The following is a 14,737-nucleotide window of genomic DNA, read 5'->3' on the forward strand; positions in this document are numbered from 1 at the left end:
AAGCAGATGCATTCATCGTTACTTAAAAGAAAATGCAAATAAAATATATGGGTATGTTTATATAATATGCTTGTCTTCCACGTCATTTTTACGGCTCCGCGGTTATCCCAGTTGTACTCTATAAGCAGGATGCTCCTCTAGAAGGCACCGGCTCCTCTGTGGTCTTCGAGACGTCTTTTTCCTCCCCTCGCCGGCGAGGAGGGCGGGCGGGCACGGGGGAAGGGGCCGGGCCGGGGCCGGGCAGGCACGGCGTGATGCCGCTGCGCTGCCGCAGGCGGCTCTGGACATCTCGGTCGGGGGAGCCGAGCAGCGCGAACCACACGGCCCGGGATCCTCGGCATCTGCTTGGAGAGGGGCTCTTGCCAAATTCCGTCGCTCTGGTATGAAGTTTGGCTGAGCCTGGGATGACCGGGAATGTCGGGGGGGGGGGGGGGTGGGGGGGGCGGGGGGTAAAAAGGCAGAGGAAAAAAAAGCCGGGAATGAATGGCAGCGCGGAGCTGGGCGCTCCTGAGCGCGCATCTAGGCACGGCAGGAGCGGGAGGGGCCGCGCCCGTTCGGGGCAGGGAGCGCTGCTGCACTTGTTGCCTCCCCGGAGCCGTGCGGGGGAGGCCGCGCTGCGCTGCGCGGCTCTCCCAGCCCGGGACGGTGCGGGACGGCCGCTCTGGGCGCTCCGCCGGCGCGGAGGGGCGGGCGGGAGGGCGGCCCGCGGGTGCGCGGGGTGTGGGCGGGCCGGGGGCACCGCCGAGGCCGGCCATGCAGATAGAGGGGGCGGGACGCGGGCGCCGTGACTCGGAGCCCCGGAAGCGCGGAGAAGCCCCGTATAAAAACTACTGGGGACCTTTCCCGGCCAGAACTACGAAAGCTCCGGAGACGGCGGCAGCCTGCGGCGGCAGCGAGCGGGGCGGCCTCTTGGGCGGTGCGGGCCGGCCTCTCCGTCGGCGCGGGGCGGCCTCTGCCCCGGCGGGAGCGCGGAGAGCGGCGCAAGCCGCGGCGCTGCAGGTCGGGCGCCTTCCCTTATCCTGCAGCACCACCTGGCTCCGGGGGGCTTTTTCTCCCCCCACACCCCGTTTTATTTATTTATTTATTTATTTTTAAATCTAATCAGTAGGTGTGTCCTCCTGCTTCCCCCACTGAAAGGGACGGCCACAGGGGAGCGGAGCTCGGGCGCCGGGTGCACGCAGCTGCTGACCGCTGGCTTTTCCTCTTTTGCCAGGCGCGGAGAGAGAGAGGCCCCGGGGGGCCGGCGGGGAGCCGGAGCGGTGCCTGGATCCAGCCCAGGGACGCGGCGGCCGCTCACCATGGCAGACGATGAGAAGGCCGGCGGGAGTTCCGCGGACGGCGGCGAGAGCGCGCACTGCAACGTGCTGAGCTGGGAGCAAGTGCAGCGTCTGGACCGCATCCTCAGCGAAACCATCCCCATCCACGGCCGCGGTAACTTCCCCACGCTGGCCATGCAGCCTCGCCAGATCGTCAAGGTGGTGCGGAGCCGGCTGGAAGAGAAGGGCATCGGCCTGCGGGACGTGCGGCTGAACGGCTCGGCCGCCAGCCACGTCCTCCACCAGGACAGCGGCCTGGGCTACAAGGACTTGGACCTCATCTTCTGCGCCGACCTCAAAGGAGAAGCCGAATTTCAGACTGTGAAGGACGTGGTCTTGGACTGCCTCTTGGATTTCTTACCCGAGGGGGTGAATAAGGAGAAGATCACGCCTCTCACACTCAAGGTAAACCTGCCCTGTTCCCAGACGCCTGGAGCGGGCTGGTGTGAGCGCCTGCCTGCGGGGAGTGGGCACCTTCCCCCTGGGGATGGAGTGGTGCGCTCCGGGACGCAGCTCCCCCCCACACCTCCGCGACCCATGGGAACCCCGAGCGATTTATTCACCCCACGCTTAAAACCGAGGAGGAGTTTACAGTGGAGCGCCCTGACCGGGGCTCTTCAGGATTAATTAGCTTTTTGTCCCTCCCGGTTGATTTGCTGGGAGCGTTGTTTTACCTCGGGCGTGTGCCAGGCGTTGCACGCCTCTCTCCCAGCCCGGCTCGGCGGCAGCTCGGTGTGCCGGCCCCGGTTCCCGGGTGCACGGGGAGCGTAGATGGATTTAACATCTGCAAGAAGGAAACCCCGTCCGCAAGGCTTTCTTCCAGCTGTGCTAAGTGCCCCAGCGGGGAGGCATATTCCCTCCTCTAGAAGACACTTTGCTTGAGTTGATTAGGCTGAATCCAAATCTTTTCAGATTTTTAGAGGGATTTATTTTTTTAATGTGGGACCGATTTATGGAACCTGCACTGGTAGGATTGAGGGGAATGAACATTTGTTAAGTTGTTCTTTGGGAAGTAGAGGGAGAAGTGAAAACCAATAAATAAGATTTCTTTTTAGATTGTAGTAGTGACTTTCTGCATATGGCTGCAGGCATATTTGGCAGATGCACCATGGACTTAGTCTGTAGATGTATTTAGAAGTGACTGAACAAAGTAGTGTTGCTATATGCTTCCCTTGCATGACAGTCCCTGCAGAACACCCTCCCCTGTCATACCCTTGCAGTGACAGCATTTTGAGCTCTCACATTAAGCACTTACTCTGTGGTTTGTATCTGCAGGCTCCATGAAATCTTTTATGAAATGCAGATATTGGTGGGGGGGGGGGGGGGCTTGGGAGGGGTGAGCAGACGCAGTGAAGGCGAAATTTCTTGGATCTTTGTCTTGATTTGCTCATTTTGTCTTTCTGATTATAGGAGGCTTATGTGCAGAAAATGGTAAAAGTATGCAATGATTCAGACCGATGGAGTCTTATCTCCCTGTCCAACAACAGTGGCAAAAATGTGGAGCTGAAATTTGTGGACTCTCTGAGGCGGCAGTTTGAATTCAGTGTCGATTCCTTTCAAATCAAGCTGGACTCCCTGCTGCTTTTTTATGAGTGCTCAGAGAATCCGATGACTGAAACTTTTCACCCAACTATCATTGGTGAGAGCGTTTATGGGGATTTCCAGGAAGCCTTTGATCACCTCTGCAACAAGATAATTGCCACCAGAAACCCAGAAGAAATCAGAGGAGGTGGTCTTCTGAAGTACTGCAACCTTTTGGTAAGGGGCTTTAGGGCAGCCTCTGAATCTGAGATTAAATCCCTGCAGAGATACATGTGTTCGAGGTTTTTCATTGACTTCTCAGACATTGGCGAACAGCAGAGAAAGCTGGAGTCCTACTTGCAGAACCACTTTGTGGGATTAGAAGACCGCAAGTATGACTATCTCATGACCCTTCACGGTGTGGTGAATGAGAGCACAGTGTGCCTGATGGGACATGAGAGGAGACAGACTCTGAATCTCATCACCATGCTGGCCATCCGGGTCCTAGCTGAGCAAAATATCATCCCCAACGTGGCCAATGTCACCTGCTATTACCAGCCAGCCCCATACGTAGCAGATGCTAACTTCAGCAATTACTATATTGCCCAGGTTCAGACGGTGTTCCCTTGCCAGCAGCACACATACTCTACTTGGCTGCCCTGTAATTAAGAACTGAAATTAGTAGACCCCGTGGAGAGAACTTTTTCTAAGATGTAGGAAGGGGTGGCGGGTCCCTCTGAAATGGGGTGTTTTGTGCAATGATGATCTGCTCTAGTTTTTAAGCTTGGGACAAGCTTGTGATTCTTCTAATAATTAATGGGAGCATGATCAAGAGAGAGCCCCAAAATAATTGGATCCTACCCCAGAGCACAAGAGGCCTGTCATTAAAAGCAACCAGCTTCCCCTGAAATAAGTGAGGGAGGAATGCTTGATGACAATATGGGTTGGCAATATCTGCTCCCATAGCTTTGGCATAGAGAAGGTGGGAAAGCCTTATTTTCTTTTATTTTTATTCTTACTCTAGAATGGGATCTGCAAAAGGGAGAATATGAAAGAAACAAAACAGACAAAAAAAAAAACAACAAAAGAAAAAAAACTTCACAAAAAACAGTTCTACATATATTCAGGAGTTAAAAGTTAGAGGCATAAAGCAGAGATAAGCTGAATAAAGTTGTATATTGGAATTACTGCATTTGGGGCTTGCAGCAAGTGCCGTCTATGGATTGACCATGTAGAATGTATAGCTTGCTTGACTAGAATGCTTTACCAGAAACAGCTTGCTCCAAATGAACAGTAGTAGATTGGTACAGTTATAGAAACAGAAACACGTACGATGACAAAGTCCATTATTTCCAGCTGTGTGCATGCCTCACATTTTAGAAATGTGGGAATGCTGGAAAACCAGCTGTGGCAAGAAGTATATACTTAAGGACCAAAGATTTCACAAAAAAGTTATCCAAGCAAAGAAGATACAGTAGAGTATATATATATATATATATATATATAAATATATATATATGTGAAAGGAGATGTTCCTATATTTGTACACACCAATGGGAATCAAAAGTGCCTGATGCCTTCATAAAATTTGAAGTGAGAAAAAAAAAATATAGTTTTGTGGTTTAACCATGCATTTTGTTTTATCAGGGACACAAGGATAAAAAAAAGCAAACCAACCCATAAGCTTGTGAATAAGTGGTGGAGGAAATGCCCTATTTTTTTTCTTGGCAAATACCTGTATAGAGTTAATGTTTTGTCAGTGTGCTATTATCCTAGGTACGTGTGTGTATGTGTGTATATATGTTTGTGTGTGTATATATGTACATGTTATTGGTGTATATCTATATATATACACACACAATATATATTAATGTGGTCTAGGAAAATGTAGCAATTAAGGAATGTTTAAATAAAGTACTACTTGTTTTCCAGTTTGCAACAGGATGTCATAGGACAGTGGGCACCTTGCAGTGAAATTTTAACCCACACCTGAGAAATTTGGAGTAAATGAACCAGTCAGGATTAAGGTGGGATTCAGATAATGTCTTTGGTTGCAAGAACAAGGATTACAGTAATTCAGTGGGTTGCTTGTGAGCCATAATAATTCCACAGATGGAGAAACATATGACTAGCTGGTTTTTTTAACTGTTTTGTACTGTAATGCCATTTTGACATTTAACCCACTAATGTTGTGACTGCATACCTCCATGATATGTAATTTCAGTGGAACGTGGATCAAAGATAGGTTTATTTAAACCCCCTGACAGCTAAAGAATATTGTATTAGTTGGTAATTTGAACACTAATTGTTAATATTTAAAGGAGTATTTTTAATAGAATGCATTATGCATTCCAGGACCACTAGAATTTAGCAAATGTGAAATGAGCCCTTTTTAAGAGTGTTGCACGATTGCTGAAAATTATATTTTATATATATATTATATATATATATATTTTTATGCAAATATTAAACATCTTTGATCTGGTTGTCACACTGCATTTACAATTTTAGTACTGTACTTTATTTAAATGGAATCACTTTACATTGGAACAATAGCTATTCACTTTCATTTCCTCTCCCGAAAGACCAGCAGGGGGGAAAAAACCAACCTCCTCCGCTGCTGTTTTCACTTCAGTGCCATCTCTGAAGGTGTTAAATTCTTTGTTGTGCTTTGAAAACCTAATGACTAAGTGACACTTGACTCTGATATTTTGCTTTTTCTTTCTGAGGGGGGAGAAAAAAAAAGGGAATTCAGGCTTTTGAAGGAAATCCGTCTGTGCCCTGCCCGGTCACAGGCACAGTCTGGCTCTGACGTCGGAGTCAGGGGCAGAGAGAGGGAGAGGACTCGTGTCCTGGCAGTGTATTTTCCCTATGGAGTGAGTAAGGTACATCTATTTTTGTCGCGCTTTGTACTTTTCACTCTGCAGGCACTTTAATAGGAGCCCGATTTGTTTACTAAAGCACCTTCCCTGCGAGTCCTTCAGGAAACTTAAAAGCTGGTCCCTTGCCATTGCTAGAACTGACGTGCAGACCTTGTCCCCACCTTCCCTTCCTTTGGTGCTGGCTTCTTGTCCCAGCGCGGTTCCCTGCAGCCCCCGGGAGCTCCGGGCTGGGTGCTCCTGGCCCACTGGCTCCCCGTACCTCCTGCTCCTGGTTTGCTAGCGGAAGCGAGGGGAGGGCTGGGGAAATAGGATCAGCTGGTAATGTGGTATGTCTTCTCTCCCACAACTATTTGTGGCAAATAAATGACTCATCCTCTCCTTAAAAGGGTTTGAGAACCTATAGCTGTGCCACAACCACAGAATGCTGATAATACATGATGCAGTGCTGTTTTTGCTTTGAAGGACCCTTTCTTTTTGCCATTGCTTGAAAGAAAGTTTTGAATTACTTCCTCTCAGCTCAAATCTAATTGTGAGTTGGGTTTTTTTTTTTTGATTGACAGCAGCTAGTTACCTTGTAGTGCATACAGCAGGGCTCTGAGCTAAACTGCACCTTTTGGCATTTGCATTTTGATACATATATAATATGTTTTTATATATATTATATAGGTATTCCAGATCTGTTTTGCATGTGTTAATGATGAAGTGGTGGAACTGGTGGAGCTTTGTTTTATTTGTAACTGGTGGCTTAAAATGTGCCTGGTGTTAGAGGTGGGAAGAAGGCATGAGTTCAGGCCAAGAGTAAAATAAGAACCCTTTTTCAAAGCTGGGTTATTTCTGTGGTTTGCACACCTTTCCCTCCATAAAGTCTGACTTCTTTTTAACTGTTTTTTTCCCTCCTCTTCAGGACACTGGTACTTTTAAAGTTAATAACCGTGTTCTTGCTTTGTAGACTTGATCTGTCCCATCCAATCAGCTGTAAGGTTAGAGCTTGTGCTACAGAAGACAGTGTCCCTTTTAAAGAGCTGAACTGATTAAAGACATTGACCTGATTACAGTAAAACTGTTTGTGCCACTGCTGAATTTCCTGCTAACCAACAGGGCACTAAACTTGGTTAAATGTAACCATCCTGAAACAACCAAGAGCTTTTAAAATGGGATTTTTCTTCTTTTTTTTTTTTTTTCCTTAGACATAACTGTCCTCTCAAACGCAAGAACATTTCTCCTAAAAATAGAAGGGCAATTAGAAGACCAAAAAGATGATATTTTTCTAGTTTCTCGTATTGCACTTAAAATATTTTTTATCTTGCACAAAGGCCTTCACACAAATCCTCTAAAAACAGCTCTTACTAAATGCTTGGTTTGCATCACATCAGAAGCTCCTACCAGTTCAAAAAATGTGCTTTTTTTAAATTGAGATAATTAAGTGCGTTAGATGCGTTTCTGCACAGAAAAGGAAAAATTGTATTTGCATATTGAGCTCCTATTTGAATATATTCTTTTGTATGGTTTTCTTTATGCAGAGAATTTCCCTTGCAAGAAGGAAAATCAGTGTACTGTTTTGCTGTTGTAATAGTGGTTTGCTAACAAAATAAATAGTAAAAAAAAAAAAAATGGCCTGCAAATTTCAAGACATCTTGGCTAAAGGCACTGCAGGCTCCTGCAGTCTGTAGGAGTCTGTGCAGATTTGCTTTCCCTCAAATTTCCTTACAACTGTTGCCTTCTGCAAGGCATCCTGTTGCAGCAAACTGCTCCTTGGATTGCTCTTTTGGAACATTTTGACTATAGGCTTTGTCACAGACAGAAAAAGAGCTGATGGAAAACAGACTCTAGAGGGAACAGATTGTGAATTTTGTTTACAGCATCCAATATTTGGATTTTTTTTTGTAAATAAAAAGAAGTTATTTTTTTCTATTGATTTGTGTCTGCTGTCTTCCATGTCTGAAATAGCTCTGGCCTGCTCCTACTGAATACCAAGTTGGCTTTCATTAGAAGAGGACAAGGGCAGCACTTTTCTGAGAAGAGTAGCATTCGGCTGCTTTCCGATTGGAGCACAGAACATTTTGAAAAGCCCTGCCTTGTGCCAGCTGAGTTTGGCTGGCTGTGCTCAGCTGCAAAGGAACCTCCCCAGCCACTGCCAAAAATAAGCAGTCCAGCACCAGTTGGGCTGTGCAAATGGTCTGAAACACGAAAAGGAAACAGTGCCATGGCAACCCCCCTGCCCTCACTGGGGCAGCCCTCGCTGCCCTCCCAGTGTAGGTCACGGGACAGGGCCTTTGTGACAGCTGTGATGGATCCACCACAAACCACCATGCTGGCAGGAATGTGGGGGTCCTGGTGTCCTTGAGGTACATTTGGTAGGGGCTGACGTCCCCACCTTACAATTTTGGTTGGTCCTGGGGCAATGTGGTGTGCTGCTGCCTGCGTGTAAAGGTGGTGCCAGGTGTTAGCGGGTGGGGTGCTGCAGGTCCTGAAGCTTGGGGTGCTGCTGGGGAGAAGGGATGCACATGCCTGATTAATTCAGCTGCTGAATCAGTCCACTTCTTCCTGCAGATTCAATGTTTACTCTTCTTCCCTGCCCTACAGTGCTGCCCTTGTCAGCAGAAGTATTTTCTGTTTTCTATGTTTACAGGAGAGATACCTCAGTAATGAATGCTAATTTCCTCAAAAAGCACTTCAAGGGGATATAAAATATTAATTTACAATGCTCATGGCAATACTTTTTCAGCCATGGTGCCTCAGACTGACCCAAATGTGAAAAATTTTGGCTAAGAGTCTGCAGTATGTAGCTCTTACTAGGCTCATTCATATACTGTGCTGGTCTTGGAAGTCTCAGACTGGCTCAGTGGGAGTGTGAATATGCTTATTGCAATGATGAGTGAACCTGTGTTCCTCTGTAAAAAAAAAAAAAAAAAAAAAAATAACCAAACAATCTGGTGGGATTGCTCGTTTTTCCAGGCACAGGAGCAGCCCCCTTGCTGAATGCCAGGTGCGTTCTGCATAGTACCTCTTTTGAGATCAGCCTGGCCAGGAGGGGGGGATGCACTCAGCATCCCTGCCCCTTACAGCATCATCTTTCCTCCCATGTCATTGGCAGTAAAGGGAGGAGCCTTTCCTCCTCTTAACTTGCTCAGTTAGGGAATATTTCAGGCAGTTTGACAAAAGCAACTATCCAAAGACACAAATGAAAACTGGGGGATTGGAAATCATCTAAATCTAAACGCCTTTGCTGGTATCTCAAAATCCAAGCCCAGATGGATGCTCTTACACTTGGGAGCAAGTTAATTCCCATTTCTCTGCTTAAATTTGGGGTGATTTTTTGGAGAGCAAGTTGAGTGTCTGGGGCGTTGTGAGTCCTCTTTCCCCAGCTGAGGAGGAGTGTGATGTGGATGCAGCCAGCTGAATGCTCACCTTAGGATGTTGTGATTTTCTGGAGGGAGGAAGCGGTCAGTACTGAAGAAGAGGGAGGGCAAAAGCGAAGTGGGACAGTGGAAATCACCTGAACAACAGCACCGTGGAAAGCTGGAGAACGCAATGATAGATTACATAGTAGGAGAGGAGAAATAGCTCAAGTCTTTAACTTGTGCTCACCCTGCTAAAATAAGTCAGATCAGAGAAGCTGTCACTTATCAAGATAAGTTACAGTCTGCGGTTTTCCTTGGCTGCAGCAGCACATATTTATTTTATTGCCATAAAAAAAATTACGCAGGAACCTCTTTACTCAGGAATGAAACTGAGTTCCTAGGTTTTATAGAATTATTAGGTTGGAAAGACCTTTAAGATCATCAACCTAAACCTCCCCTGGTGCAACTTGAGGCCATTTGCTCTTGCCTCTGCAGAGAGTTTTGTAGAAGTTCCACGCACCTTTTTCCCAAGTGTTTGTGTGGATCTAGTCATGCCCTCCTGAAGCTGTCACCAAGCAACCTTCTCCCTTTTTTTTATGTGTTTTTAGTGAAATTCAGTGCAGGTGGCTATATGAACTTAGGTAAAGCACAGCTATATGCTGTTGCATTGGAGCTGGTGTACTTTTGCAGCAATGTCCTGAATATCGATAGATGTGTGTCAGAAGCAGCTCTGCAGTGGGCTCTAGTCTGCATGCAAGGATCAAGAGCACAAAATCAAAATCTATACTCTATAGATGAGTCTGCATGCAAGGATCAAGAGCACAAAATCTATAATATTCACCGTTCAAAAGCCTGATAATTTCTCATGAACAGATTCATCTCCTACATACTTACATAGCCTCAGACTGTCCAGAGAATATGCTTTGTGGATGCAAAATTTCACTATTTCATGTGGCTGTTGCACCAGGATGTGAAATGACAATACTTGCCAGAAAATTTTCTTTTTTGCATTGTTTGGGAAAAAAAACTATGTCCTAAATACCCACCTAAATATTGGGTGCACAACATAAGTAGTCCTCATGGTGAAAACATTCCTTAGATTTCCATAATGGCTTTGAGGGCATAAATTGCTGCTTTTCAAGAGGACATTGCTCTTAAACATACTTTTCCTTCTGTTGGACTTAGGGGTGAAAGTGTTTTATGAGTGAACAACTCTCCTTAGTTTAATTTTCTTCTTGAGAATGGAGACATCCAGAACAGCTTGCCATTTTAAAAAATGAAACTTTCTTGTATTTAACCTACACAGGGTCTCTTCTCTGGAGTTCCTCCCTTGGGGGCTGTAGGACAGTGTCACTTCTAAAGTCACAGCTAAGGACAGTAGACAATGAATGTGCTTTGGAGACGTCCAGCTCATCCTCGTCTGTGTGTGTATGTGGTCGCCTCTCTGCAGTTTGAATGAAGGTGATGAGGGGTGCCTGGAGCAGGAAGACAGGCATTCCTGAGGGAGATCTACATGGCTCTGTGATAATTTTCCTCTCAGGGAATGTGTTCCTCAGTGAATGTGTGCTTGAGGATTCACGTGTCTGCAGTAACTGCATGGCCATCGTTTTAACCGTGACTCCCTTTCTTGGGTTATTCCCTCAATCCAAGACATCTGTGGAGTTCCTGCAGTACATTCTGATGTGGAATAGTAATTGCAAGAAAACCTTTCTGTAATCACAAAACTTTCTGTAATCACAATCTTCATTTAACACTTTGAGGAAAAGATAAAGCCATACTCTTTTTTGGTTTTCTCACAGTTTCACTTCTGCATTGCTATTCTCTTCTTGCTTCCCTGCTGCCTTCTCATCCTGATTCTTGCAGAAGAAGGAGGGACCACCACCACATGCTTCTCTTCAGACTGTCAGTAATTCTGCTGGTCTCTAGTGTTTGATAGCCACTGGTGTAAGGTTGGTGCTAGATAGGTCACTAGGTGAGGTTCAGCAAGAGGAGTGGAACATTTCTGTGCAACCAGGTGTCCTGGGTATCCTGTGAAATGCCCTTCAGAAATATTTCAAGCCATGCTGTCCACTAGCAGTTCTTCATGACAGGGGAATTATTCATACAGCCTTATACAGTTACTTGAATTTCTCAAGAAGTGCAGAATAACTGTTAAATTAATTCAAAATTTAGTAAAACAACAATTATGTTTAAATCAGGGGGAAAATGCACTAGAAGGCACTTATTAAAATGTCAGCATGCAAACTAGTAAGGGAAGCTGTTCGTCAGCTTGAAGTATTTTATCTGGGTTTCATCAGGCTGTTTATACACTTTGCATTTGGGTTAAATTATCCACTGAAGAAGGGTTTGCATCTCTTGTTCCTCACCTCAGACTTTGTTGTTTAGGGGTCTGCTTTGCAATGGTGGTGTAAACTATGACTTGACTGATTTATGTAAGTGCTGTTTATAAGTAAAACCCCATAAATGTTAGCCAGTGGCAGAAGCGAAACCAAGAGTTTGAGCTTCCTTTTCACCAGCTGTGAACAGTTCTTTTGCATTTTTTATGGAAGTATAAAATTGAATAGTGCATCTTCTGTAGATGGAGCTTTCTGACATGCTTTTCATTTCTTCCCAACCCTCTGTCACCAATAATGTCAAATATTTAAGACTGTATTTTCTAGTCTGGCAAAACCATTCCTGCCTGTTTTTGCTGAAGTCATGGACCCCTGTGGGGTCACACAGAGGCATTTGTGCTGTGTGCTAGATGCTTTGGAAGCAGCATCTCCTTTGCTGCAGCCATTATAGCCCTTTACATATGCCACACTTCATAATTTAAGTCACAGAAGTTTCAAGAACTTGAAACTAATCGCTTTTCCTCCAAGCCTAAACCCAGACAGCCCCAGATTTGTCACCAGAGTCTTACAGACACAACTTGCCATGTGCCATTCTCTGTCCCCAGGAAGAATATCAGTATCTGATGATTACAGCTATTGCTGTTGCTCTTATGAAGACAATGCATTTGGCAGCAGAAACTCTGCAGGGCTGCACTGATGGCCATCCCAGCAGTAATCTACTACGAAGAGAGAAAAAACAGCTTCCAGTTCTGGTAGGAACTCCTGTCTTTCTGAGAAATGCATACACAGTATTGGTTCAATGCTGAACATGATACATTTGTTTTGTAGAGTTTTGTGGGTAGATATATTTGCCACAGATCACCTGTTGCATCACTTGCATCTTAGTTGTCATGGATGCATGTGACTGACCAATGTACATGGAAGTGCTCTTTAAACTCTGTTCTTTGACTGCTCAGAGGATATTCTCTATAGCAGAAAGGTACCCAGCAGATATTGTTCACTTGCTAAAAGCTCTATATTTGGTGTCAAGATTATTTTCATTATATTCTTCCCAGTGGGATAGAGATTTTTCATCATCACAGAAATGCCCTCCCACAGCAGTGGGAACATCCATGAGTGACAGGAAGCATCTGATGAAATTCCAGCAAATGTATCAGACACCTGAGCAGAAACTGTGGGGGTCAATAGACTTTTCCTTTGGCTTTAGCCAGCCTTTGTATGCAGTGGTAGCAGCTGCCTCAGTGCTTGAGGAGGCATGTGGGGAACATATAATGCAGAATTTGTAGCTGAGCTTGACCTGAGCCTTACTTTCTACTTCTTTGTTGTCGAATGTTTGTTCTGCAGTAACAATCAAAGGGCATGACCAGGTTAGGACCCATTGTACCAGGCACTGTGCAAACACCCCTTTGCAAATCCTGTCCCTTAGAGCTCCTCTGTAGTGGAGATTTCAATGAGCTTGTTTTTTCCTTTAACTGTCTCACAGTAAGTCAACTCATTTGCTTAAGACAGGCTCTTGCTTTTTAAAGAAATGGAATATAACTTGCAAAAATTGTTCCCCAAGAGGCAATTTTCATGAAATATTATGGAATTCTGTGAATTTGTTCACCTACTGTCTGTCATGTCATAATCTCAGATTGCCTTCATGAATAACTGAACTCAGTTGCTCTCTTAAAAAGCTGTGTACTCAATGCAATACTTTTTTGTCAGAGACCTGAAATCAGTTCTATAGTCAATGCAGACACAGGTGCATTTCTCTTCCCTCCATCTGGAATTCCAATTACTTCAGGAGGTGAAATGAAACAACTGTGGAGTAGTGTGCAGTGACATTAAATGACTGCAGAGCCACAACCAGCAAACCTGCTGAAGAAACTGAGCCCACAACTGGAATCTCTTGAAACTGAGCTGTTGTAGATGTCGGCGAACCCAATGGGAAGAATGATGATGTCTGACTTACTTCAGAAGGCTGAATGATTTCTTTATTATAATTACGCTGTAATACATTAATATTCTATATAAAAGAGGATACTAAAAACTACATGCTACTTTCTCTATCATATCTATCTACTCACAACTCGTGACCCTGTCCTCCAGAATCCAGACACAGGTGGATCCGACTGGCTGTCAGGCCCAAACAATCCACCATGATCCAACCAAGCGATCACTCCAGGTAAACAATTCTCCAAACACATTCCACAAGAGGAAAACAAGGAGCAGAAATAGAAATTGTTTTCTCTTTCATTTCTTTCTGTGCACCTCAATGAAAAATCCTGAGAGAGAGAGAGAAATGTGCTCGCCACACTGAGCTTCCCCCAGATGAGCAGGTGTCCTGACTGGGCTTATTGCTTTTTATTTCTATAAAGGTGGTACCATTTATTTTCTTTTAGGCTGGCCACCTCAGACAAATGCACGAGGGTACAGGAATTTCCTTAACAAGCAAAGACTGATCACTTTGCAGGGCTGCCTGCACCAGTCAACTGGTGAATCCACATTCCCATAATACTCACTGTCATAAATCTACAGTGTCCCAGGCTTAAACTGATTGAAGGGAATCATTATCCTGGAACATAGAGTTTCACTGAATGCATATTACTTCCTGAATATATAGAATTGCAGTGTTTGGAAAATTAGGAAGTGTTAAGCCGTTTATGGGCAAAAGTTGCTAGAAAGAAGTTTAGTTATGCAAGACCATTGTATATAATGAGCTGAAGTGAAGGGGAGCCTAATAGCAGTCCTTTCAGTAATTCAGTAAAATATTTGAAACTCAGCTGTAACTCTGTGACTATGGCAGCTCCCACGAGAGCCTTGGACTGTGGTCATGGCGTAGTCTGTGTTTTCATCATCATTCCCTGTTTTCAGGGAACACCCATTGCAAATTGGGTGAGCCCCCATATGGCTTAAACCCACAAAAGGCAAGAAACTCAGATTTAGGGCTGGAACTCCCTGCCCTCCCCACCCTGACAGCCTACTGCACTGTGTCATGCTGCCAGCTGGGAGAAGTGGTAGCCTGTGGGCAATCTCCTCCGTGCAGCTCTTATAGTAGCTGCCTAATAGGAGCTATTTCTAAATATATAATCCACCTCTTCCACCCCAAAGTTTAATGCCGTGCATTACCAAAAGTTTGGATCATGCCTCTGATGTTCTGATAAACATTAGTGGGCATTTTCCCTGAAAGCTTGGCATGAAATATAGGAACTTATTCAAATATGAACTCTATTTACTTTCTGAAAGGCATATGGTTTTCTAAACGAATCAGTTTGTTAGGTATCATTTAAATAACATGCCAAGAAAGACCAGAAGGATAAACTTTTTTTGAAATAGTATTTTAAATATTGCTCATTTTAGTT

The 14,737-nt window shown here is 45.0% G+C and overlaps 1 protein-coding gene across 2 annotated transcripts; it reads left to right on the forward strand.

Annotated features, from left to right (window-relative positions):
- The first annotated feature begins 343 nt into the window (after positions 1-343).
- Positions 344-7,634, forward strand: TENT5A (terminal nucleotidyltransferase 5A). 2 transcript variants are annotated; one of them, XM_053938922.1, is made up of 3 exons: positions 344-380; positions 1,214-1,721; positions 2,727-7,634. In XM_053938922.1, the coding sequence occupies exons 2-3, from the start codon at positions 1,299-1,301 to the stop codon at positions 3,504-3,506; spliced, it is 1,203 nt and encodes a 400-aa protein (XP_053794897.1). In that variant the 5' UTR covers positions 344-380; positions 1,214-1,298; the 3' UTR covers positions 3,507-7,634. The 2 variants fall into 2 exon arrangements, with proteins under 2 accessions (XP_053794897.1, XP_053794896.1); XM_053938921.1 differs by lacking the exon at positions 344-380 and adding an exon at positions 903-999.
- The last annotated feature ends 7,103 nt before the right edge of the window (positions 7,635-14,737 follow it).

This window comes from Vidua chalybeata, chromosome 3 (genome assembly GCF_026979565.1).
Source record: "Vidua chalybeata isolate OUT-0048 chromosome 3, bVidCha1 merged haplotype, whole genome shotgun sequence".
NCBI classification, from domain to species: Eukaryota; Metazoa; Chordata; class Aves; order Passeriformes; family Viduidae; genus Vidua; species Vidua chalybeata.

Excerpts from the sequence above, each read along its gene's own strand:
- TENT5A (XM_053938922.1), top strand. The coding sequence starts at position 1,299 with ATGGCAGACGATGAGAAGGCCGGCGGGAGTTCCGCGGACGGCGGCGAG. Across the intron at positions 1,722-2,726 it reads TCACGCCTCTCACACTCAAG|GAGGCTTATGTGCAGAAAAT; the intron begins GTAAACCTGCCC and ends TTCTGATTATAG.